We start from the raw sequence: 27,377 nt of genomic DNA, 5'->3' as shown, positions 1-27,377 counted from the left end.
AGGAGGATGGGGCACCAAGCTCTGACTTCCGAGTTTGTTTCTTCTTCTGTCCCAGCTCGTCTAAGTCTAGCCGTGTGACCTTGGGGGTCATTACCCTTCCCTGGATCTGTTTCTCAGCTGTAAATTCAGGACAGCCTCCCTGACATAGGTCTTTGTGAGCGAGCCTGGCTCCTGCCCCACAGTCAAGTGGGGCAGCCGTCACTGGCCCAAGCTGCCAGCAGGCAACGGGTAACCACCAGCCACTGCTGAGGGTTTTCCACGTGCCAGGCACAACGCCAGCGCTTCACACAACGGTGTCGAGTCCTCACTCTAACCTATGAGGGAGGCACTTTGGTTCTGCCCCAGGCAAAACTCCAAGGCACAGAGAGGTTAAACGACCTGCTCAAGGTCACACAGCTGGGGTTCTAGTGCAGGCGTTTTGGCTCCAGAGCCTCTGTACTTCACCCTACACTGTAACTAAGACTCCAATGCCTCCTATTAAAAATGACGAAACGGGCAACTCTAAAAGCGGCGTATCTACCCATCTATCTGTGTATCAATCCACGCATCCGGCATCTGTCTGTCTACTGTCTGTCTGTCCATCCATGTCCCCAATGTATAGGGACTTGAAGGAATAAGTCAAAGTGGAAATTAACCACCCATTGCCAGTAGCCAGTGCTGCTGTTTCCCAGCCACGCCCCCTGGCTCCCCGGGAGGGCTCCTGCCACTCTGTTGATCAGCCCCTGCTCAGGCAGAAGGCCGTGCCCAGAACAGCCTTTGGGGCACTTGACTCCGAGGTGCTGAAGTCCCGAGTGTGTGGGAGTTCACGCCCCAACAAGCAACCCCCAGGCAGAAAGGCTGAAGTTGATGCAGAATAAGAATACCCCAGCCCCCTGCTCCCCGGCACGGGTGGGACCAGGGAGGCCACGTGTGCTCCTCACACATTCTCAGCTGGTCTCCGGGGGAGTGGACCCGAGGTGCCCACTGGAACGTCTGCCCACTGGCCTGCCAGCAGCTTTCCTTCTTTCCTCGTTCCATTTCCTCACTCTGTCCGTGCTCCTGGGATCTCCTCCAAATACCCCACCCGCCCCCCATCCTGGTCTCCAGGTCTGCTCTCAGGGGACCTCTGGTGCCCCCATTCCTCTGCCAATCTCCTCCCAAGCAGTTCAGAGTGATAAAGGTCAGGATGGCCACACGCTGAGACCCCGGAACGAACTGACAGGTGAGCTCTGGACCACGTGCTGGGGAGAGCTGCCGAGCCCCCTGTGCTTTCAGCAGAACCGGCCTTGCCTTCCATGCACTGACTTAGCCACTGCTTACCCCGGGCAGACCTGGCCTTCCATCCGCCCACACCCAGCGCCTGGCACAGGCCTATCTGGAAAAGGCATTCCACAAACAGACTGAGTGAAGACCGAGGGCCTCGGTTATCCTGTACTGCCAGTGACAGCCTCTCAGGATAATACACTTTCTGCAAAAAAGCTGATTGCCTGCTCTGCGTTGACTGAGCTCTGGGGTCAGCCTTCAGGGTGCGGGTCCCGGATGCTTCATTTACCAGCGGTGTGACCTCGGCCAGCCTATCTAACCTCTCTGTGCCTTAGTTTCCTCATCTGGGCCAATAATGATACCCACACCCCACAGGGGTTTCCTGGGGCTTACACCGGAAAATGTAATGAGGCGCTCAGTACCCCCTCGGTGTGCACACGGCAGCTGTCAGCCACGGTGGCGATACCTGTCCTTCTCGCTCCCTTGCCACGTCCTCAGCCTGGCTAACCGCCGCTTGCCCACCAGGGCTGCGCTGCCGGACGTCAGCCGTCAGCAGCTCAGATGAGTTGTTTACTTTGCTTGCTGCCCTAAGCTCTTACTTTCCCCTCAGCAGTGAGTCCTGGTCTCAGCATCTGGCAAGCAGTGAAAAGCGATAAAGAAGGTACTTCTGGCAGGTTGCATAAGACGCAGAATGAGTCATAACAGTTACGGCCGCACAAATTAAATGGAGCACAAGCCTTGCTCTGGAGACTGTTATGTAATTCCACTTACTGGTTCTAAAGGCTCTGAGGTTCTAACCTCACCAGGAGTTAAAACTAGAGCAGTTGGAAAAGTAACTTACTGAATTAATTAACAGTTAGAGAAGCCTGATGCATTTAACCAATTTCTCACCGCATCTGATTCTCCAGCAACTCCAGCAAGTTGCTACTATTATTCTCATTCTATTTGAAATGAAACTGAAGCCGGGAGATGCTCTTTGACTCAAGCCAGGTCGCAAAGCCTGTAGGGAGTGAAGCCAGCATCCGAAGCCAGTTTCTTCTTCTGGTTGTGGTTGTAATTTTGGCATAAAATATTTTAACTTAATTTTATCAATAAGCACGGCACACACGGCTCCAAAAATTAAAAAGATAATAAAATAACATACTACGGACCAAAAATTGACGTCCCATCCCTCTGTCCCTTTTGCTCAGAATCACCCATCCTCACTTCCCTCCATGGATGGAAACTACTTCTCTTGGTGTTTCTGGAGTCTCCCAGAGTCCCTTTATGTAAATGCTAGATAAATATACACAGACCCATTTTCATACAAAATAGGGCAGGCTAAACACACTGCTCTGCGCCCTTGCGTTTTTACTCAACAATGTATCTTGGAGAAGTCCCATGTCAGTATCTAGAAAACATCCGCAGTCTTCTGCACAGCTGCTTGGTATTTACTGGGTGCACCCCATCCCCATCATTAACTGTCTCCTGCTGGTGGGCGTCGGGAGAACCAGGTCTCTAGGCCCCAGGGGCCACCTGCCATCTTCCCCTGGGTGTTGAGGCTGGGGAAGGGCTTTGTGAAGACAAAACTGCTGCTAGGAAATGAAGCTTCAGCATCAACACTGAGCCCAGAGCCACACTCAGGAGGGGCTGACCGTCCTAAGGAAGGACAACTCCGAGGTCAGGGAGGCGGGTCTGAAGAAATCACTGCACACTTTCAGCCAATAGCTGCTGGGGCCACAGAGACGGACGTCCTCAGCAGCACACAGCCCATCTCACTGTGTGGCCCAGCAGCTGACATTAAAGATAAAGGAAAAAAAAAAAAAACCTCTATGCCAATGTCGAAGAAAGGGCAAACTCACATCCCCTAGAGATGGCAGGTGAAGCTCAGGCTTTCAGGGGTTTAACAGGCTTTTCGGATGTCAGGTTTCTACTCCAGCCAATGCTCACCTGCCCAGTTCCCTTCCTTCCACAACAATAGGATGGAGGCTGCAGAGGCAGTTAAAAAAAAAAAAAAAAAAGCAGAAAGGGAGGGACAGGAGCCCCAGCATAGAGTTCACTCCTCGAGACTCAGTTTCCTCAGCTGTAAAATGGGGACAGTGGTGTTTACCTTGCAGGGGTCTCAGGAGAAGTAAATGAAGAAATGCACAACAAAGAACTCTCACTGTGCCCGGTTCACAGGAGCTCTGGACACAGAGTAGTTGCTTCTGAGAAATGGCTGATCTGGTGTGTAAGTGATAAGAACCTTAGAGTCCCTTACCGGCTCTCCAGGGGGCCCTGGTTTTCCATCTCTGCCTTCTTTGCCTTCTTCTCCCTGCAACGTAAATTCAAATTGGTTATCTGGGTGAAGATGCTAAGAGGGAGGGAAGGACAGACGCCTTTCCGCCTGGTGTACAGCTACGTTCACACACACCAGGCAGAACTGGCTTCATTTTTCATGGTTTCTCCCCCAACACCACGCTTCTGGCTTGGATCTCTGGTTGGCAGTGCCTGGCACACAGTGCAAAAGCAATAAATTGCATTATTATTGCTATAGATTGAAAGAAGCCCCTACTGCACATTTTCATGAAGTCAAACTTCGGACAATATGGGCTCATCTCTGGGCCTCCTGGGTTGACCATGGCGAGGAGGAGGCGAGGAGACAGCATCTGAGGAAGGTGACAAGGACCCCGAGGGGCCTGCAGCGGAGCACCTAGCTCCTGCAACACAAGCGAGCGAGGTGAACGACAGCCAGGGCCATGTCCGGGCTACAGGAAGGCCACGAACATGTCACGTTTCTTTCCATGAAATCAAGCTACAATCCCCCACCTGCTCCCCACCTCCTACTAGCCCACCTCCTGCTCTCAGTGAGACACTATGAGCCTCATGTTTCATCTAAGAGACCATTCTTCTTCAGGAATCTCTGCAGATCAGGGCAATGATTACAGCATCACACAGACTCAGGTTCCAATCCTGGGTCACCTGGGCTGGGCGGGTTCCGGGGAAAGAAAGCACCAGGCAGCAAGGCAGAGGGGAACCTGAGTCACACCGGGCAAGGTTTGAATCCCACTTGCAGCAACTATGCCTATGATCTTGGGTGAGTTATTGACATTCTCAGCTCGCAGCGGCCCCTCTCCTAAACACAGATGACACACCTGTCTGGCAGAGTCACGAGGGGGCTCAGAAGCAACGCCACCACCTGCAACGTTTAGCAAACCAGGCGTCGGTAACCGGCGCCAGCAGCGTGGCTGCTCCCGCTGCGGCCGGCGCGCACGAGACGGTGCGTCGTCCCTCACCAGCGCCTTCAACGTCAGCGCCCGCGGCCGGCGCGCACGAGACGGCGCGTCGTTCCTCACCAGCGCCTTCAACGTCAGCGCCCGGGCGCTGGCAGGAAGCACTGAGGACGGTCGTCTAAGTTTACTGACCATCCGGGCCGCTAGCCGATGCTCCACGTGCACCCGTAACTCGTTAAGACCCTGCTCCTGGCATGACCATGGTAACGCCAGGTACGCCGGCTTGGCTGACTCGGAGGCCCCGCAGTACTGATCCTCTTTTCAATTAAGGGTTTAACTCCAGAAACCGTTTCTCCCATGCACGGAGCAGCGGGGAGAGGGTCAAGAGACCCACGCACAGAAGAGAAAGCCAACGTACCCAGGTGAGACACGCACAGGAAGGAGAGCAGCCGAGGCCGGAGGCTGGCAGGAGACCCCAGGGGACCCCTGGGGCAGGCACCTGGTTCCGGGAAGCAGCGGGAGCGCCACTTCAGACGACGCCCAAGAGGGCTGAGTGTGGCCTATTGAATCACCTGAGAAGGAAATGTGGCTTCCAAGAGAGAAAGACTGCTCTTGCTGACGGCATTGCTGAGCAATCCGTGCACTTCTCAGAGCCTCATTTCTTCACCTTTAATAAATTAAAGGGATGTTGACACTTACACTGCAGGCGGAGGAGCTGTAAGGCATATATGAAGGGTCTTTCTTGAAGTGCACGGCACAGAGCTGGCCCTTAATCACGGGAAGTTTTATAATTTTATTTCATGGAAGTCCAATGTCGGTGCTCAAAGAGTGTTAGTGAAAGGTTACACTGTATCCCTCACAGCCCCTACCGGGCATGGAAGCCACTTCCCATTTGAACGTGTCTTACAGTCGGTCAGTGTAAGTAAACAGACCCACGTCTTTTTGCAGGTTGCTGCTCCTTCTACCTGAAGTACCTTCTTTGTGACCCCACTCAACTTCCTCTGCCTGGATAACTTGACCTTGAATACTCATCTATGAGTGTCACCCACCCCAGGCACCCTTCCAGGCCTGGCTTTCCCATTGATCTATCGCACTATGCATCACGCTCTGTGTCAATGGTTTCTTCCTTTTTCGTTTGGCTTCTCCGTGAGACCCTTCCCCTGCCAAAAAAAAAACCACTCCGCGCTGGTTGGGTACATCCGGTTCCTCGAATGCCGGCATACATAGGTCAGGCGCGTGCTGTTCATTCTTGGATCACTCCTTCCTCCTGTCCTGCACTCAGCCCAGATTTAGGAAACACCCACTTGCCTCTGTGATGGGGGAGGGGGTGGGTGGAGGTGGACAGAAAACCAACAGGTATTTATGACTGTAAATCCCAAGTGCTGCAAGGGGTTATGAAGGAAGTGCTCTTAGAGCACAGCTCTGATTCCCACCTAACCCCACTGGGCAGGTTCAAGGACGTCTCCCTGGAGAAGATGATGTCTAGCCGAGACCTCGGGATGAACAGAGGAGCGGGGCGTGGTGAGGATTATGCATATGAACACGTGGAAAGCTCTGCACTGAGCCCGCCCTGCGGTTAGCACAATGCGCATGAAAGCTATGATGATTCCTATTGCCCCGGCAGAGGGAGAGGAAGAGTTTTCTACATAGGGATGACTTGGAGGAAGGTAAAGCTGTTTAGAGTGGCTGGGAGGAAGGGGTGTGCAGCAAGGCTGGAGTGTACAGGGACAGGGCTGAGACAGAGACAGAGAGGAAAACAGGGTGAGTTCACGAGGTGCCAGGGAGGTCGATGTCTCAGCTCTCCTCTGAGGATAAGAGGGAGCAGGGGTTTGCACCGGAGAGAAAGAAGGAAGGAAAGAGGGAAGGTGGGACAGAGGAGGGATACTACTAAGAAAATCGCATACTCGTATCTCAGGTCATTTCTCTCTTCTCCAGTACCCTAGGACTTTGACCATAGGGTTTGGCAGAAAATTCAAACTGGAATTTTCTCTCCTTAGCTTTATTATTCCTGGAATTAAATCAAGTATTTCCTAGCTGCTATGACACACTAGGCTACAGTGCTGCAGTTTATACCAACTGGGGTTTCACATCCCAGCCTGTCTTTTAAGATCTGTGCACCCTGGACAGGTAACTTAACCTCCGGGGTTGTGTGGTTGCAGTGACGGCTACTGGTGATGCCCCAGAAATGCCTGCTTGACCCACAGTAGCACTTATCAGACACTCAAGGAGGAAGGGCTCTGGGAAAACAATTCACACATCCACATATTTATTTAAGTAATATTTGCCGTGTGCCCACCACGTGTGGGGAACAAAAGCCTCGTCCCGTAGAACCCACAACCCAGAACATAAGCCCATGATTACCAGGCACTCTTCTGTTAGGTCCCCAGATCCAGCACCCAGTAGGTGCCTCATCAGTGTGTGCTGAATGAGCAAATCAATTAGTGAATAATGGTGGAGGTGGTCACTAATCAAAACATTACGCAAATAAACATGTGACTACCAGCTGAGACAGGCACTTAGGAAGAAAAGAAAAAGAGATTAAGAGAGCCTATCCTAGCCTGGGGGGCAGAGGAAAGTTCTAGGAAGTGATGCCTGGGATGAGCTGGAAAAGATCAAAGGCATCAAATAGTGAAAGAGTGACAAGAGGGCATTCTGGGTGGACAGAAAGGCATGTGCAAAGGCCCTGTGGCCTAGAGAGGAGAGGGTGCAGAGTGTTCTAGAAACCAAAAGGAAGCCAGTATGGCTGGAACAAAAGGATGCCCCGTGGAGGGCAGGGGTGGGGCTGTGTCCAGGAGAGGTCCCAGCTGCAGGCACACGTCAGACGAGGAGCCACACAAGGATTTATTCTCAATGAAGAAGGCAGCACATGGCCTCTCTGGACCAGCCTTATTACTAACATACTGGAGAGTCTGACCCTATTGAGAAGTGTATTAAATTGAAAAGTCCGGAACAACATTTGTGGAAAGTAATTTTGCAGTATGTATCAAGAACCTTAGGTATTATTGTGCTCTGACCAGTAGACTCCACTTTTGGGCACCACCCTATAGAAATAAAATGATAATCTAATGTAAAACAGTAATCTAATGTAAAATAATAACCTAATGTAAAATAATCTATTGTAGATTTTTAAAATAGTTATAAGACTTATGAGGCAATAGAAGCATAATCATATATATTATGGTACATTTATTGGGTAGAATGTATGTAAAATTTATGAGCATTTAATACCAGTGTGGAAAATAGAAAATGTTTATATTATCACAATTATCACAGTTATGCATGTATGTGTCTGTTGATTGATGTGTGTGTGTGGAGAGAGAGAGAGATGAAAATTTTATTTACATAAGTAAACAACAACAAATACATAAAGGAAGAATGAGACTAAAATTGGCTTTGGTTAGTGTTCTTTTTCTTCTAATTTTCTATAATGCCGAAAATTTCCCTAGTAAACATGCTTTGTGTCAACAATGGTGGAATATAGTTTTCTTTGCTTATTTTTGTAGTAGAGAAACTAGATTTTTAAAAAAATGCCACTTACTGGGATTCCGGGTAATCCAGATGGGCCTTGGGGGCCAGGAGGACCTTCTTTCCCCTAAAAGATCCAAGACACGAAACACCATTAAATTTCTCGGATTGGCTTTTCTGGAGGTAAATGATCTCACCCAGAATTGCCTTCGTGGGTTGGAAGGAGTCTTCAGTGAGGAGCAACGGGTGCCTCTGCATCTGCCTCATCCACCTGGTTCCTTTCCAGGCGCTGCTTCCCTGGAGGGCAGGGAGGGGCCCTGGACAGAGCACAGTCGTGCAGGTTGGTGTGCAGACCGGAACTCATTTTGGCCTTATTACATAGACGCGGGGAATTAGTGCTTGGAAGGCGTACTGGGAAGGAGTTTAGGGGTCCACAAGACCTGGGTCCAGATCCAACTCTGCACTTTGTCCCCAGACCGCCTCACAGCACAGACCATAGCACCTGCAGGGCTTCTGCATACAGCACTCAAGACAAGTAAAGAACTGACCAGCTGACCAGGGGCACATGGTTTTGTTACTAACACCATCTTATCCAGAGGTCCCCCAACTCTTTACCATCAGTGCTTGCTTTTAGTATCCCTTTCCCCCATGAAACAGACCTTGAAAGATTGTGTTTACCAAGGTGCATTAATACTTCCTTTCTCATTTTACTCAGCAAAAATACACATCACTGTCAACTAGAGTTTCTAAATCAGATGAGGTAATCAGTGTTATCATTTTTATTCTAATGTGCATATTTATATCATCCTGCATCTCTACCATGAGTAGTTTGAAAGTCCTGATAACTTTATAATTTCCTGCTACTGTTTCCTTTGCAATAAAACACTGATGTCTGGCTTTACACTCTGATCCACATTCCACACAAAATGAAATATTCTTAAAGGTTGTGATGTTATCCCCTTGGAAGAAAAGCAAAAGCAAAAATATTTTGATATTTATTTCAGATTCATAGAGATTTAATATACTGTCATGTAAAGTGTTCAATGAGGGGACCAAAGCACACTTTCTTTAGTAAGTACTAGTTAAACTCAATAAAAACTCAATAACTGACTTTCATTTCCAAATCTGAAGAAAATGAAAGATACCAGTGTCACATCATTAAGATACTGAGGGACTTCCCTGGTGATGCAGTGGTTAAGAATCTGCCTGCCAATGCAGGGGACACAGGTTCGAGCCCTGGTCTGGGAAGATCCCACATGCCGCGGAGCAACTAAGCCCGTGCGCCACAACTACTGAGCCTGTGCTCTAGAGCCCACGAGCCACAACTACTGAGCCTGCACACCACAACGAAGAGTAGCCTCCACTCGCCGCAACTAGAGAAAGCCTGCGCGCAGCAACGAAGCCCCAACACAGCCAAAAATAAAATAAATAAATAAATTTATTTAAAAAAAAAGATATTGAGAATTTTTTTTCCTAGTCCTTCGGGAACTAGTGAAGAATGAACAATGTTTTAGGTTCACTACTGGTTTGTTAAAACCTATTCTCGAAAGTAGCTACACTCAAAAAAAAAAAAAGTATCTACACTCTACCTATTCACGATGGGAGGTTACTCTTAGCTCTTAAAAAATGAAATGCTATGTTTACACATTTGCATTGATAACAATTTGGCATGACCTGCATCTCTGTAAACTTATGTTGCGTGATATTTTAGACTGTCTAGACATATCACCACTTACACCAATGCAAAATAATAACAATAAAACAAAAAAAACATTCACCCCCTCCCCATATCACGACACCTACAAACATTAACAAATAAAGTGGGTTTTTTGGTCAACTTGGGCCAAATATTCACCCTAGTTAGGTATTTTTACATATTGATAACAGAGCTTCCTGGATCCCTTCTTGGACGCTTATTATTCCCAAGACCCTGCTATGAAAGCACTAGTGATCTAGGACAGGAGTCAGCAAGCTCCCGCCCTCTGCTTGTTGCTGCAAATAAAGTCTCATCCGAACGCAGTCTCACCGCTAGTTTACATAATGTCTGTGGCTGATATCACCTGACCGTGGCAGAGTTGAGGATTTGCAACAGAGACCGTATGGCCCTCAAGACTAAAATATCTACTATTTAGGGTCTTTCTGCTCCAATCAGGTGAGTCGAAGACTCAGTAAGGAGTCAGTATGGTTGTTCCCAAGCCTGTTTTCACCACTTGTTGTTTGCTATGGAAATTACACAGTTTAATTGTTCATTAGGTTACCCAATGAAATTTAGGTGGAAAAAGAAAAAGAATGATCTTTTTCGCAAATTAAGATGTTGAAAATATTTGATAAAGATGAGACATTCACTGTCTAAATATATAGCTGATAGCTGTACCACAAGATAGCTATAAAAGATTTGCAAAAAATCCTAACAAACTAGGATCCTACATTCAAATTGCTTCACAGATGTTGTTATACACCCAAACCACTTTTAAAAAAATAAATTTATTTATTTTTTATTTATTTATTTTTGGCTGCACTGGGTCTTCGTTGCTGTGTGCAGGCTTTCTCTAGTTGTGGCAAGCGGGGGCTACTCTTCGTTGCGGTGCACGGGCTTCTCATTGCGGTGGCTTCTCTTGCTGAAGTGCACGGGCTCTAGGCTCACGGGCTTCAGTAGTTGCAGCACGTGAGCTCAGTAGTTGTGGCTCGTGGGCTCTAGAGCACAGGCTCAGTAGTTGTGGCGCACGGTCTTAGTTGCTCCGCGGCATGTGGGATCTTCCCGGACCAGGGCTCAAACCCGTATCCCCTGCATTGGCAGGCAGATTCTTAACAGGGACGTCCCTCAAACCACTTTTTAAAGAGGCAACAAATAGTAAATGGGTGGATGTACTCCCTACAATATAATGACAAGAGACTCTATTCAGGGGAACAGAAATAAAAACGAGGGCCTTCATCCCATGTCAAAAAGATTGGCAAATGGTTTATATGTTTTAACTCAAAATGCAATAGAAATGTTTTAGATTTCTCTGTGTGTATATATATATTTTTAACTATTCCCTATTTAACTTTCTTTATTTCTGTTTTTTAACTACCAATACTCATTATTTGTGCTAAGAAAACTTCAGCTGTTTTCTGGTTTGATGTTTATGTGGAAATACCAAGACCACGGGCAACTTCAAGCACAGGTATAACTTGCCAGGACAGAATCAATATCTCATTTAATGTAGTTTAATTCCTAGGATTTACATCTGGGACCCACATCTTATTCTCCTCAGGCAAACAGTCCATTAGTTTTTATGGGGGAAATCTTTTTCTGTCTGAGAATCAATAAAAAGCTGCCTGCAGTATGGTTCATATTTTATTCATCCTGGGACTTCTCGGTGGGCTGCTTCAAAAGGATTAGCTAGATGATGATCATAAAAAGAACCATGTGGCTGTTATTTGTCAATCTCGACATCCCTCCTGCCCCTACCCCGACCATCCCGCACAGTGGGTCAGCGTGGAGTAACAGAAAGAATGCTGAAATGGGAATTTTCAAACTGACTTAACTCCCAACTTGGACATTAATTTCCTGTATGACCTTGGATGAGTGACATCACCCCACTGGCCTTTGTCTTCCTCATCTGAGGAGGAAGTGCTCCTGGCACCAGAGTCCAGAGGTACCAGGGCAGGGTTGACCTTCTTGCTAGCAATAGCCCTACCTGGAACATGACACTGAGATTTCTGTAGAGTGGGGTTTGCACCCAGCCCTGACATTTCCTCACCATGTGACCCTGAACTGGTAGTTTTACTTCTCTTATGCCCACTTTCCTTACTTATAAAATGGAGACAATGATTCCTATTGATAGGGCAGTCAGATGAGATAAGGGATATCAAGGGACCGTAATTTCCTTTAAGTGAATATGCATGTAATGACTATGAGCACAGTGCCTGTTAAACTGAGGTTCACCTTTGCTTTATGGTGTTGAAACCAAGAATGGTCCCGGCAGCTTCATGCAATGAATATAATGCTGGTGTTTGAGACAAAAGTCTTGGATTCCAACTACCTCCACCTGTGTAGTTTTAGGACCTTGACCTGTGACTTCCACTTTCTTAATTTCACTCTGCTTTTTGAACAACTGGATAACAGTAGCTACCTCCTGCCTGACATACCACCTGGCTCATACCACAGGCTCAGGACGGGGTAGCTCCAAGGCTTTCTCCTCCCCTGTGCCTCTTCCAAATAGAAACCAAGCAGAAAAGGAATAGAGTGATAGGGCTAAACCTTGAACTAGTTTGAATTGGTTGTAAGCTGAATTCTGGAATCACAGATTGCCAGGTCATTTCATCCAAACCTTTAATTTAGAGGCGAGGTAACCAGGGTTCTAACATAAAGCAATTCCTCCTGTGGTCGACCAGTAGTGAACAGACCTTTGGAATGTGAGCCACAGGAGTTAAGGAGGACCAGGGCAGGGCTGGCAAACACTTGGGGTTCTGGGAAAGTCCAAACACAAACTGAAGGCACATCCTCTCCAACGAGGAACTTACCGGGGATCCTTGGATTCCTGGCGGTCCCGCAGCTCCGGCAATTCCACCTGCCCCCTAAGGGTGGTAAAGCAGAAAGCCAGTTTGCTGTGTATCTGAACAGAGGTCATCAGCACCTCCTCTTCGTGCGTGAGGCAATGCACAGACCTTAGATCCCGTGCCCCTTCCCAGCTGTCTGAACTGTAAGTGTTTCAGAGGTGTTTCTGCCTTCCCCATCAGGCTGGGATAGCCTCTGGGAATACAAAGATGTCGGGAGGACAGCAGCCGCATTTCAGGAGAGGCCAAAGCATTCACCAGCTAATTATCCATAAGATGAGAGTAAATGGTCTCACTTCAGAGTGGACATTTTCAGCTAACATCAGGGAACATTTCAGGACAGAAGACAAGAAATAAACAATTGGATTTATCTTCCAGAGAGCTAAGGAAGGCAATTGCCTGTATCGACAATCCAAGGATGAGGAGATGCATAGATGGGTAAAGGGAAGGGGAGTCGTACACAGGTAAGTGGTGCAGAGTGAGCCCCAGACAGGTTTCTGCCCTAGGGTTACTGCACGTGCTGTTCCTTCCACCTGCAGTCTAAACCCCCATGTGTCAGAGCTCCTAACCTGCCCTCCTCCACACCTTGGCTCAGGTATCAGCTTCTCAGTGAGACATTTTCAGCCTACCAGATCCAAAATTGCAAGTCCCTGCTCCTCACCACCCCTTTTCTGTTTTTATTTTTCTCCAGCCTTTGCGTCCATCTGACATCTTAGTGTTTATCACCTTGTTTACTGGGAACTAAAACAGTGCCTTGGAGATAGTAGACACACAATAGTTCTTGAATAAATGAATGAATTAGGAGCTGGGCTGGCTGGGTGATAAAGGTAGAGGTTCTTTAGACTAATCGATGCATTGCTTCTTACTGGCTTTGATGCTTCAGTTTCCTTATTCACAGAAGGCAGAAGGTGATATTGCCCATGCCATAGGGAGGTGAGGAGTAAACGAGGCAATGTTTACAATGTGCTCAGCACAGAACTGAGGGTACCAGTTAGGAGTGCACCCTCTCAGAGCCAGAGTTCCTGGGTCCACGTCCTGTGTCCCCACTGACTAGCTGTATGGGAAGTTACTTTACCTCTCTGCTTGTCAGTTCCCTTGTAAAATGGAGAAAAAGGAAAAAAAAAGAAAAAGACAGCACTGACTTTTGAGTTGTTGAGAGAACTGAGTAAGGTGATACACATAAAGAGTTAGCCAGCCAGCACCAGGTACACACTAAGAGATCTCCATAAAGGGCTCTCTGTTATCAGAAGTCTGATGACAGTGGTCTTCTTCTGTGCGTGTCTGTTGGCCAACCCAAGGCCAGGAGCACTGCAGGTAATAACTACGCATGGGATAACAGATAAGCAAGGTCTCGCAGTACTTTACTGACACCTTTCCAGCAGTCTTTATTTAGTCCTTTTGCATACATTTATTGGGTGCCTATGTCGTACCAGGTGCTGGCAAAGTTTTAGGGATACAGAAATGGCCACACCACGGTCTTGGACCTCAAGGAAATCTGACACAGTTGTAGAAGGTGTGTCTTATTTTCCGTGTAAGACAAATCCTGGAGACAAGCTGCAGTCTGATTTGTCTCCACGTCTTTCACCAGGTGAGGACCCCGTAAATGTTCACGAAATAAAAAGATGTTGATAATATTTAGATAAACAGCCTAAGGTTCATGCTCCCCTGCATCTGGGCTGCTGCAGGGGAAAATTACACACCTAACAGAATGATTGCATTTCTACTCTAAATTTGGATTCTTCTACATAACTTTGCCAACAGCTTTTGGCATCCTAGACTCTGGAATCTAGTTAAGCTAGCAGGTTGGGAACAGGGTAAGGGTTTTACTGGAAGAAGAATGCTAACAGAGCACCAGAAAATAAACTGTGAAAGTAAAGAGCTCTGTCTTCTTGGTATCTATATGTAACATCATGAACACTCAAAAAACAATGCATGATGGACCAGGAGGGTCAGCCGCCTGCTCTCGAGTTTCTTCTGCATGACTGGCCCCTAAACCTGAATGGGCAGCTGACTCAGCATCCATTCCCAAAGGCAAGTAACAGTCCAAGCCACGGCACAAAGTGGAGGCTCAACAAACACCTGCATGATGCTGAATAAACTCACGGATCAGCTGGAGACAGACAAGCAACCTAGACCAAAGGGAGGTAAATTTGCCAAGAAGAGCATCAGTCAATGTTAGCACCACAGCTACCGGAAGAGCAAGGAGAACATCTGTTTGGAGGGGGAGGAGGGTCAATGGGAATAAATGGGATGATAGTAAAGGTTGTTGCTATAGCTAGACCGATAACTAGTGCCTTAGAATGACAACGAATGAACTGTTGAAAACAGTAATAATACATAGTAATAACTTGCAGTTATTATTATTGTTATCAATTACAGTAAATCCAAGAAAGTCTGGGTTTGCACGACACTCTGTGATTCCCTGAGCCTCTCACCATGGGACAGTTTCCTACGGAAGAGGGAAAGTTGCTTCTATAATACATTTCTTACTTAAGAGCCTAACCTTGGAATTATCGCAGGCTTCCCCCAACCCGAGCTGGATGAAAAATGCTAAGTGGAGCCTGTGCATCCCTGCCAATGGCCCCTGTCCCAAGAGCATTCTGACTACACTGTCCCTCAACGTAGCCAAGCCCCTCTGAGCTCACCCCAGACGCCGCCGCGACCTGCACTTTCGCTTCACCCCAGACACCTTTCAGGTGTCAGCCCACTCTTTAAAATAAGAGGTCTGTCCATGTGATACCACCTCCAGGGAGTAGGGAAGTATGCACAAATGACAAGGCCAGAAGAGGAGGAGATTCAAAATAATTACTTACCGGTGGCCCAGGGTTCCCTGGGGGCCCCATGAAACCTGGAACTCCTGGATGACCCTAGGAAAACACAAGGCAATTATTTTAAATGATTCCCAAAAAGTTGCACTTCGTGCAACTACCGAATTTCAGACAACAGCTAGAATCCATCTTCTAACTCAGATAAAAATTCTGGATATAGATATACATATATGAACATATTTTTATATATATAAATAGGTGGTTGAGGGAGTATCTAATAATATTTACAAAAACAAATCTATCCTGTAACTGGATTTGCTTCAAAATAATGTGAAGGGGGCTTCCCTGGTGGCGCAGTGGTTGAGAATCTGCCTGCTAATGCAGGGGACACGGGTTCGAGCCCTGGTCTGGGAGGATCCCACGTGCCGCGGAGCGGCTGGGCCCGTGAGCCACGGCTGCTGAGCCTGCGCGTCTGGAGCCTGTGCCCCGCGGCGGGAGGGGCCGCGATGGTGAGAGGCCCGCGCACCGCGATGAAGAGCGGTCCCCGCACCGCGATGAAGAGTGGCCCCCACTTGCCGCAACTGGAGAAAGCCCTCGCACGAACCGAAGACCCAACACAGCCAAAAATAAATAAATAAATAAATAAAGTAGCTATAAAATTAAAAAAAATAATAATAATAATGTGAAGGAAGAAGGATATAGATGAAAACAAGAGTGGCCAAATAGCTGGAAGATATTATGACCAGGTGATAAATACAATGGGGTAATTTTTATTATATGCTCTTATTTTGATGTATGTTTGAAGTATCCCATAATAAAAATTTAAAAACAAATAAATACATATACACACAATTTAGACCCACAATGGAAATAGCTAGATTAGCTGAATTATGGCATCTATGACAGTATTACAGTTATTTTAAGAAAGAGATTCACGTCCCCATGTGGCAAGGAGTCCATGTATATTATAGAATGAGCTAAACCGGTTATGCTGCGAAGTGTATTGCATCAGCATTTATTTAGTACAGCAATGTTATCAAACCAAACAAACTACCACGAAAGAAATGATCTCCCTGCCCTCCTCCTTCACCTCCTTCCACAGGAAAACACAAACTGTAGCATTCGGTGCAGACATCACTGCCGTTCTCAACTCATAAGAATAATCCAAAAAAATCTTGTCTTTCAAGATACAAGTGGAATTTTCGCTGAGTATGTCATTCAGACCTTTAGTATATAGCTCTTATCTCACCGCCTCTGGATTCATTGCTCACATGCCTCACCCTGTCGCTGAATGAAAAGCCCTGTGAGGTTAGGGATCTGCCCATCACTCATCCTGTATCTCAGAGCCTGGTGCAGGGCCTGGCACGGAGCTGGTTTACGATGAGTACCGACTGAGAGACGGACAGAAGACTTAGAAGGAAAGGGGAAGGGCAGGAGGGAGAGAAAACAGGAAAAGAGGGAGAAGAGTGACAGCAGCAAGGCACAAGCAGAATAGCCAGTTTAAATGGCTTAAAGGCTGTTCGAGGCTGAGGACTTGAGAGTGCAGGGCGAGCTGGTAGCCCTGGATAGGAGAAGAATGGGAGACAGCGTTCAGATCCACACGGGAACACTCTTACAATGCATTCGGAGCAGTGGCCCAGCAGGGCTGGATGGGCCCTGAGCAGAGAAGGGGTGTCTATGAAGCATTTTAGCTCACACAGTGAGAGTCATACAACAGAAGTGGTGGGTGGGCAGGAAGAAAGAAGGGGGCGTTTTGCATTTTGTAATGAATGACTACCAGTTCAGTGAGCAAGAAGCACTAAAAGTAAACGAGTACAAAATTTTAAAATACGTGTTTTTAAAGAAGAGAAAAGGTAGGCTTCTCGGATAATCGGGGAAGGGGAGTGTGGCAATGAACCCAGGTGGAAACCATGGAAACATGATGTAGAAGAAAATCCTACCGAAGGCAAAGAAGAGACAAGAAATGAGTGCAGAAACGGTGGAATGACAGTTACCTAGGAAAAATAGTGATGTTTCTTCAGGGCGAATGTTTCACTGCAAAATAAGTTTTTACCTGATCACCTTTCTGTCCAGTCTCACCATGTGCACCACGTTCTCCTTTATTTCCCTTAGGAGAAAAAAAAAAAAAAGAAAATTACTGGAAATTTTGCTAGTGCTACGTTGCAAAAGAAAAATTTTGCAATGCATTCATTCTCTCATTCTTCATCAATTTCTTATCAAGTTTGTGCTGTAGGCCCAAACTAGCTGTGGGACCTTGAGCAGGTCATTTAAACTCCGAGTTGTAGTTTTTTTAATCTACGAAATAGAGTAATGATTGCCCTCCTCATGAAATGTTGGGAGAATAAAATCAAATAATACATGGAAAACACTTAGCATAGAGCTCAGGATATAGTAAGAGTGCAATAAATATAATTATTATTTTTTACTATTTTGTATTTGAATCCTGGCTTTGTCATTTACTAATTGTGTGTCATTGGGCAAGTTGTTTCAACTCTCTGTTTCCTACTTCTAAAACGAGAATGATAACAGCAGACTCATGGGGTTGTTGTGAGGATTACATGAACTGAAATCTACCAAGTAGACTAGTGATGGGTTCAGTGTTAGCTCTCAATAAACATCAGCTATCGTCATTCTCATCGTAATTATCACTATGATCGTTATCACCATCATCACCACTGTCACCATCACTGTTGCTGTCATTATGACATCATCACCACCACAACCACTATCCTCTCCTCATATCAATCATCATCATCGTCACCACCATCACTACAACATTCACTCCTGGCACCTCTATCATTCTCCTCCTCCTCCTCCTCACATCACCATCATCTTCATTATCATGGTCATCAAGACATAGCCTGCGACCTACCAAAAATATAGTTTTACAAACTAATCCTGAAAGTAACATTCAAAGGTTCCAATCTCTCTTAACTGTCACCTCTTTGGCCCTGTGTTTAGTATGTTAACAAGTATATTCCAGTAAAATGTTATTAAACAAAAACATTTCAGTTCCTTTAAAAGAATGTATTATGCAGTAAAAGAAGTCGTTGGCAATTAGTCAATCTTGGCTGTGTTTCCAGGCCTGTCCTCTCTTATGTTTGCATCTTTCAGAAGATCATGTCCCTTCTTTGCTCTGTTTATTCATTCAGTAAATGAAGGATGCGAGGGGGCAGGTCAATCTACGAGGGTCCAGGTCCAGAACCCTACAACTCTCTCACTGAAACATCACGCCCAGTCGTCTTCCTATCCAGACTGTTGTACCACATCAGCAGTTCATTGACGACAATACCTAATAACACCCTGGCTGCCTCCCTTGGGTATATTGGGAGGGTTAGGTGATCTAATGCCTGTAAAGTGCCAAATGCTTTTGTGTAGAGGAAAAAAAAAATAGGTTCAGAGGGGAAGAGCATTTGTTCCAACATTTTGCATGTAATTATGTCTACTGTTTTAAAATCTATAAAGCCAGCACTGTCTGCAGGCCACTTTATAACCTCAATGAAAAGAAGTGACAGAATAGCACACTGCTTCTCCGACATTTAGGACAACTGCCTTAAAAGTAAATGGTTTCCTTTCCATTTCCAGTCCTCAGTCTGGGCTTAGAATGGTTTCAACCCTCATCTCACAGCAACTAAATGGCAGCAGCTCAAGGATCTCCACAGTTGTCCTTGTCTCCTTCTCCGCCGCAGCTGGGGATCAAAGCAAACACAGCCACCTCCAAGCCTGACTCACTTTCTTCCAGGAAAGAGGACTGACATTTACAGAGCCCCTACTCTGCCGGTGCTCTTCCAGGGCGTCCACATGAGATCCCACTTCACGCATTTCTTTGTGTGTATCCTGAGCTGATGCAAAACAGTATTTAATATGTCTACATTATCTAATTTAGCCAGGAAAACCACTCAGTGAGGTAGGGGTTATTACCAGAGCGTAGAGATAAGAAATCTGAAGACCAGAGAGGTGAAGTGATTCGTCTGAGGTCACACAGGTAATAAGAAACAAGATTTGGCAACTAATCCAGATCTGTCTGTATCCAAACTGCCTACTCCTGACCAAGTTACTTTCCTGGTTATTTTCCTAGGTCATGTTGCCTTGTCCCATTGGTTTTATAATGTCAAGAGCACTAGATTTATAGTCTAGAAGCCTGACTGACCTTGCTGACCACGTTCTGGGAACCTTTCTATGCACCGAGAATACAGCAATCAAAAAAACAGATTAGAAACAAAACAAAACCAAAAAACCACCTGCCCACCTGGAGTTTACATTCCAGGGACATCACGAGTTTACTACTTTGCTAGCTCAGTTCTCTTCAGTACATGTTTATTGAGGGTCCAATGGAAGGGCTTCATTTTTCCTGTTGAAAAGAAGGGAAGAAACTCCCACCATAACCCCTTTTATTAGAGCATTTACTTCAGAAAACTTGACATTGTGAGTTTTTTCTCTGCCTCTTTGAAATGCATGTAAGTCCTTTTCAAAGCTGAATAAGCCTTTTGCCAGCTCTAGGACCCAGGAAAGTCTTTCTCAAGGACCTGGGAACATCTCTTTGAAATGTAATCAACAAGGAAAATAAAGCCCCATCTCCCAGGTTCTAAAGGAAAGTAGGAGCCTAACTTTGGGGTCCCTTGTTCCAAGCTGCAAAGAGAAGTTTGATTTTCTTTTGTACAAAACTAATTCACTAAAGCAGATGATCACTCCGATCACTGGGTGAATTAGGATGAACATGACAAATGGTGCTACTTGGTCCTCTTACACGAGAACTAGCTATTGCTCATCCTGAGGACGCACACATCATGGGTCATAGCTGCTTGGCCATAGAAAAGGGTGAGATTTCTTTGTCTTTACAATCTCTTAGCAAAATTGCTGGTGATGCCTTATAATACTCTGGCTTAATGCTTGTACAAAAATAAAATTATTTCCCTTCTTTTCTTTGTGGACAGGTTTTCTGGTTTGGGAGAAGATTCTGTTTAGTTTTTAATTATATTTCCTCAACACCATCATTTGCTAAGTGCGTAATGTAACAATTATTTAGAGGTTATGTTCCTAGCAGAGGCTGCTCTAAGGATGCTGGCTTTTGTGAATCCCTCAAACAGGTAATTCTCTCCAGGAGTTTACAAACTGTTGAGAGCAGGGCCTAAACTTTCTCAAATTAGTTAAGTCTCTGCTATTCTCAGAATAAGCCCTGTCCCTGAAATTTTGCCTGCTGTTTCTCTGCCTAGAAAACTCTTCCCCAAGAATGCCTGGCAAAGCACTGCCTAACTTTCCAATGCAACTAAAATCCCACCTCCCGCTGCAGGTGGCCTTCAGAGGTGACCTCTGCCCCATGGCATTATCTTCCTTAAAATCATTTAACTCTTCTCCTGGAAATTTGTTATAGTTGTTATTAACTCAGATGGAGGAACAATTATGAGGACCTCCCACATTTACACGCATCTCACTTTTCCTACGTGCTGGGCACCATGCCTGGTGCTTTGTAGATGTTTCCTTGTTTTAATTGTCACATCCTCTCTGTGAGATGAGCCACGTAGTTCTTTTACAGATGAGGGACCCCAGGTTCAGAAGAGTCCAAGTTGCCCAAGTCTTACCATTAATAAGCGCAATTCACTCAGCTACTAAGAGGCAGAACTGGGTTGGAGAACCCCTGACCTCTCACTGCTCTCGGTGGTCTCGGCCCCAGTCTGATTTTTGTAAGAGTCATGACCTTGTAGATCTTTCTTCTCCAACACATCAGGCCTTAGAAAGCATGGCCCATTTCTGACCTACCTCTTCCTCCTGACTCAGAAGGGAGCTGGTTAAGGGCATGCGTGGTGAGAATCTTTCAGGATTGAGGCAGCTGTGGGTGAAAAGAGACCTCTCCTGAAGACAGCAGGGATTAAATGGCTCTGGGTTGCCTTCTGGGAAGAATGGGATTCCAGGGCCTTTTCTGGCAGCTCTAGTAACAGCAGAGGAGGTATTATCCCTGCTCCCAGAATCGTCCAGAACCTCCAAGGCAGTGGGGGGATGGGGGTGGGCGGCTTCTGCTCACTTAGCATCTCCAATCCCTGCAGTTCCCATTACGTGATTGGTGGACACGCGGACGAGAAGAAAACCACGTTTTTCACGAAGGATAGAATAAGCGGCACTTCCAAACTGGAAGGCGCTATTGCATCTGACTCTGCAGAAAACCGCGTTTCCAGAAAATCATGTTCTGATTACCGTCTTGCTCCTTCTTCCTCTACGTGGGCTGTAATCGTAACGACAGCCACTGTATCTCCAGACCCTACCCCTTAGAGTCAGTGTCTTAGGCAGTTCGAAAGCTCTACAGTGAAGCTCTGGATTTGACGGTGTCATTAACCCCCCCGGACCCAGCAGCCGAAGAGAGCAGCTGCAAATCTGCGAGAAAGATCCTGGGGAGGCTGATTTCCCAGACGCTGGATCACCATCGCAATGAAGCAAATCAAACCTTCTTGACGACGCACGTGACCAGTGAACACCCAGGGCCTGTGGTTACAGAAGGACGCTAACAATGACCAGAAATGCTCCACTGTGGGCAGCATTTTCAATTTACAAATTCATCCTGGTGTCCGCAGGTCTGGCAGAGATCCTGTTTGATAACTGAGGCTCAACAGAAAGGAAATGAAGCAATCCTCTCTGTTCTGTTTTCTGGAGAGTGGCGTGGGATGAAGAGCACAGAGACAGGCTTGAATTTGAAGCCAAGAACCAGGGCAAGCCTGTGAGTCCTCAGATGAGATATGTAAATCCTCTGCAACTCAGCTTCCCAGCAGTAGGTGGTGGCAGGGGGAAGCTATTACAGGGGCTGTACCGGAGACAGTGTAGGTAGAAGCTAGGCTCCCCCGTGGGGAGCTGTCCTTGGTGCTGCCGGTGGTGGTAGCATTACTGGGGGTATAACGGCATACTAACTAGTGCGGGTCCTGGAGTTGGACGAGCAGGGATTCACCTTGGCTATACCACCTACTAGTTTTGTAATACTGGCATTTAATCTTGCTTAACCTTAGTTTCCTACTCTGTAAAGTGGAACAACATCTCTACTTCCTAGGACGACGCTCACCATCGCAGGAGACAATATTGTAAAGCGGGTAAACTGGCCCTTGGCCCTTAACACACCAGGTACACTGTCTCCTGCAGTCCCTGGGAGTAGCTCATTCTGTAGTGTGGACCCTGAGAATTTCTCACAGTCACCATGGACTTCCAAGGGGGGCAAAAAAACCCCGTCTTTCAGAGGCAGCACTAATTTCTGTCCTTTTTCTGGGTGGAAGCTTTCTTTGGCTTTCTCTGACTCTGTAAAGGAACCAACCCTCCCTTGAAGGGAATTATAAAAGAACAAAGGCAGAGCACTTGTCCCAAGACATCAACACTTCAGGAGCAGTTGGGCTGATAGAGAAAACAGTTCCTACTCAGTGGAGGGAACTCCTATCTGTTTAATTGATTGGCTTTTGTTTCTCTGAATAAAGGTCATTCCATGGCAGAGGCAGCACCCAGCAGCGGCAAGATGACAACAAGGGCCGCATAGTGAGGACCAGCTGAAATTACCCACTGCAGAATCCTCCAGGCGACGAGTTAGCCACTGTTTATGACCCGAGAAAAGAAGGGTAATCCTCAGCAAATAGCGCAGAGGATGCTAGGCTGTGCTGGTGTCTCTTAACCTAACACTGTCCCCGGGCAGAATCTCTTGTTCCATCTACACTGAGACCTGACATCTATAGTCCCTGAAGCAGGAGTCTTAGGTTTGTCAAAACCCTCTAAAACTTCAGTGTCTCCGGATAACAACTAGATGTCTAACCTGCCAGCCAGGGCCTGGGAGATCTGGCTGTTTTTCCATCCTGATACCCCACAGGCCCCTGGCTTTGTTGTCACACCACTGTATTTGTTTGCTTCCTTGCCTTTTAATAGTAATAATAATACCTCCAACTCCATTTTCCAGGGCTGTGCCTAGGGTGAGGAAAGTGAGCACTCACCTGGGGGGCAAAATGTAACGGGCCCCGGGAAACCTCAGGATCCAAGATAAATAATATTTTAGGGCCATATTTTTATAAGTCAAAATTAATGCAAAATAATCCAAGATGAACAAAATATGAACATGTAAATAAATACAGGGCTCCAAAGGGGCAAGGATTAGGGGGAGGCAAGGAAAGTGAGGGATTCATGTGTAGGTTGGGTCTCGTCTTTTTTTTTATATATAAATTTATTAATTTTATTTATTTATTTTTGGCTACATTGGGTCTTCGTTGCTGCGTGCAGGCTTTCTCTAGTTGCGGTGAGCAGGGGCTACTCTTTGTTGCAGTGCGCGGTTTTCTCATTGCGGTGGCTTCTCTTGTTGTGGAGCATGGGCTCTAGACGCCCAGGCTTCAGTAGTTGTGGCACATGGGCTTCAGTAGTTGTGGCGCACGGGCTTAGTTGCTCTGCAGTATGTGGGATCTTCCCGGATCAGGGCTTGAACCCGTGTCCCCTGCACTGGCAGGTGGATTCTTAACCACTGTGCCACCAGGGAAGCCCTGGGTCTCGTCTTTATTTAACATTTTGATATTTTGTTCCTTATGTATCTACTGCACTCATTTTAAACATTTCATAATACCGCATTAGAGTCTCATTTATCTTGGTTACGGAGGATTTTGGCCTCCCCTTACGTTTTCCACCCAGGTCCTCACTCCAATCCTGGCCCAGGGGCTGACAGAGCATGAGGGCTAAGATTGACAGAGGGCTTACAATGTGACAGGCTCTGGTGGGGGCATCTCATGAGCGGCCGTCAGGGCCAGAGCCTGTAAGGTCTCTGCTCTCACACTCCCTAGGGTACCAGGAGGAAAGGGATGGGCAGAGAGGTAAGAAGCTAGCTCAAGGTCACTGCTGAGACTGGATTCCAACCCCAAAGGGCTTGCTCCTGTGGTCTCTCTCCTACTGACAATTTCCTGCTGCATCCCCCATCAGATGAGCCACACCGTGTCCCAGCCAGGCCACAAGAAGAGACACAGTGACACGTGTCCCTGAATGCTGGGGCAGAGCAGGGCGTAGAGTTTCCGGCAGCACAGAGGTGACAAGGGGGTCAGAGAGAACCCCGAGGGCAGCATCGATGTCAGGGGAAGTGGAATAAGGCTGGGAAGGTCAGAGCTCACCCGCTCCCTGCCTGTACGCCGCACTCACACACTCTCTTCCCCTTAGAGGTAAATACTGTCACCACCCAGAGCCCAAACAGCCACAGCCCAGACACTTGCTCTGGCAGCCAGAGCTTCGCAGCCTGTTCTACGGCTGTGATCCCAGCTCCTTCCTCCCAGGCCAGTCTCCCTGGCTTTGTGAAACTACAAGCTCTCCTGCCCGTTTTAGATGGCTGTCTTGTCATTCATGTGGGAGTTAATGATACTCACTTGTGTTTGTATAGCTCCTTCCTAATATTTTTATTGAGCGCCAAGTTCTTTTTATGTATGATATTGTGCAACTCTTCCCTTTCTCTGAAGTTGTTTTTATTCACATCGTTAGTGGGTGGAGAAATTGAGGCCCAGAGAGGTCAAGAATTTTGCCTAAGGTCACACAGCTCCAAAGACTCAACTCAGGGGTGGGACTCGAGTTCGGAGCTGTCTGACCCCAAAGCTCAAGTCTTAACCAGCACTACACATTCCTATCTGGTAGCTCATCTATTCTTTCAGCCACTAGTAGTTGTCTATGAGCAATCTGAGACTCAACAAGTTCAAGGGCCCCTTCCCATGGTCACTGAGACAGTCAGTGCTAAGGAGAAAACCTGAACTTGGATTTTCTGATTTTAAAATCATTGCTCCTTTCCACTGGACGTCACTCTTCCTCAAACATCGGTTCACCAGTGAGATGAGAATAAACGCACATGATTTTTATGAAAGCTCACTGACCTGTGGTCCATCTTTTCCTGGGGGCCCTGGGAGGCCTCTGGGCCCAGCATCTCCCTGCAGCAGGAATAACAGGGAAAAAACAAAACAAAACAAAACAGCAAGAATGAGTGTCTGGAGCCCATGCCCAGAGTCATGGGCAAACCATCCTCTTACACACGCACTCACTGACTTCCCTCCGGCTTCCCTGTCCCCTGCCCCACCCTACTGCGTGTCTGAGCAAAGGGTGTAGGTGGGCGGCTGTGCATTCATGGCCGTCACCCACCACCAGTGTGGCAGCTGGTATGAGAGCCAGTCCCCAAGGGCCCCCATGGCCCTACCTCCCGCCTCTGTGCCCTTGCGTAGAATCCCCCCTCGTGTCCCCGAGACGCGGTGCTGAGGTCTCCCAGGTGATGTATTCCATTACAGTGACAAAAACTAAGTTGCCCCTTTTCTCCTTACCTTTTTCCCTTCTGTGCCTTCTCTCCCTGGCTTTCCCGGGAGACCTTTGTCCCCTTTAAAACCTGGCAGACCAGGGAGGCCTGGGGGACCTGGGGGACAGTCACTGCACACATCCTGAGAAAAAGAGCAAAAACAGTACAGTTACTTATAAAGCAAAAGGTGGCCCATGGCTCCTACCTTTCCAGACAGGAAGAAGTCAGCAAATGATGAAAAGGAAACAGGTGGATTGAGTCACTACCCACATAGCTTGTGTCAAACTTTGCATTCTTCTCTCTTGGTCTTAAATTAGATTTCAGCACTGATACATCTGATATATCTGGATTATTACCGCATTTCTCCCTACTGCTGACCAGACTGCTGAAATGTAGCCCAAGATGAAGATGTCGAAAGCGAAGATGTACCAATGTCTGTGAGCGTCTAAAAACATTCACAGTACAGATTTAAGGCAAACATTTAGTACTGTTAAAGATAGCATGCTCTGTCCCTAAGACCAGAGACAAGACAGAGCTGGGAACTGCATTCTCTGTCTGGTGGGTTTGCCCAAGAGGTTTCTGAACAAAGCAGCAAAAAAAAAAAAGAAAGCAACAGGCACCCACCCTTGGGACTCTCTTGCTGTGACACACACCAAATCTCACCATGCCTGGCATTATTCTTTGTTCAAAGTAGGCATTTAATAACGGTTCCCCAGCATGGAGCTTTGCTCCACTCCTTTGAGGCAGGTAAGCGCTGTCCCTGGCGTGAATGTAAAGTTCTCGGCCCAGAGAACAGGTTCTCTAACTTGTCTGCGTCCTCCCCAGAGCTTACATTTTGGAGCACAGTGAACACCGAATAAAACTCACAGGCTTGACCACACTCTCATCCACGTCACACCCCAGGGTCTTGAGTTGCTCCTTCCACGCCCTTCTCCCTAACCCTCACTCTCTTCCTCCTCTATTCTCTCCTGCTCTAAGGGTTAAATGAGATAAAACAAAGAGGTCTCTCAGAAGAGTGGCAGATCATCCCCAGTGCTTTTGGCTGTTATGAATTCATATATCTACCCAGCAGCTCCCTCGCTGTTAGGCACTGTGCTTTTCTGCTTTGAGACCACAGCAAGCACACGTCTTGAAGGGCTCATGGTTCCATGTACCAACTGACACAAACGCACGCATTAACTAGGGCTTCTGGGATGTTCCACTAGAGAGATCGGCAAAGACTTGTTCATATTCAATGAGGTGATGTTTCAGGTGGCCTGGCATTCAAATCGGTCTCTAATTCAGGATGGAAGGGCTTTCGTCATCAAAAAAGCAACTCTGAACAGTCCACCTTCCTTTTAGGTACTTACTCCTACTCAATATTTGAAGATTCTTTAGAAGTGTCCTACTCCAGGAAGCCTTCCTGATGGCTTCACACTGGGGATATGTTCCTGCTCCCACGGACCCAGGAATTCCTGCTATGGAAGCACCTGTCTCACTATTGAGGAGATCTGTTTATAGCTCCAAGCTCTCCCCACCACGCAAAAAAAGCGTTAGCTCTCCGAGAACAGAGGTAGAGTTGCTTTATCTTTGGATGTCCACTTTGTAGCAAATAACCTTCCGCAGAGCATGAGTTCCATAAATGAGGGAACCAGCCGACCTGACCAACCACCAACCAACTGGCCACTGACCTTCTGGCACCCAGTGTCATCTTCCTTTAGTGGTGGTTTCAGATGCTGGTTGAATGTTTTTGGAGGATGAGGAGTACCAAATGTTGGGCTACATGAAGAGATGGCAGATGAGAGAAGCTGAAGGATACTGTTTCCAGTTGCTGTTGTTTGGAAGAGTGGCAGACTTGGGAGGAACTCATCTATCTCATCTATTCCTAGACCTTCTCTATGGTTCGTTAAAATGAGATACAACCATCAAACATGGCAG

General features: G+C 46.9%; 1 protein-coding gene across 1 annotated transcript in view; it reads right to left on the bottom strand.

Moving 5' to 3' along the window:
- COL22A1 (collagen type XXII alpha 1 chain) overlaps nucleotides 1-27,377 on the bottom strand; it is a 242,723-nt gene that overhangs the window by 28,618 nt on the left and 186,728 nt on the right. Inside the window, exons 43-49 of the mRNA XM_036831041.1 lie at nucleotides 25,489-25,602; nucleotides 25,051-25,104; nucleotides 17,259-17,312; nucleotides 15,251-15,304; nucleotides 12,405-12,458; nucleotides 7,972-8,025; nucleotides 3,482-3,535 (exon numbers count right to left, since the gene is read on the bottom strand). Of these exons, the coding sequence (XP_036686936.1) occupies nucleotides 3,482-3,535; nucleotides 7,972-8,025; nucleotides 12,405-12,458; nucleotides 15,251-15,304; nucleotides 17,259-17,312; nucleotides 25,051-25,104; nucleotides 25,489-25,602 (438 nt within the window). The remainder of the gene's footprint in view (nucleotides 1-3,481; nucleotides 3,536-7,971; nucleotides 8,026-12,404; nucleotides 12,459-15,250; nucleotides 15,305-17,258; nucleotides 17,313-25,050; nucleotides 25,105-25,488; nucleotides 25,603-27,377) is intronic.

The sequence above is a fragment of the Balaenoptera musculus genome, chromosome 17 (genome assembly GCF_009873245.2).
Source record: "Balaenoptera musculus isolate JJ_BM4_2016_0621 chromosome 17, mBalMus1.pri.v3, whole genome shotgun sequence".
Taxonomy (NCBI): domain Eukaryota; kingdom Metazoa; phylum Chordata; class Mammalia; order Artiodactyla; family Balaenopteridae; genus Balaenoptera; species Balaenoptera musculus.
This window is presented reverse-complemented; position numbering and strand designations above follow the sequence as displayed.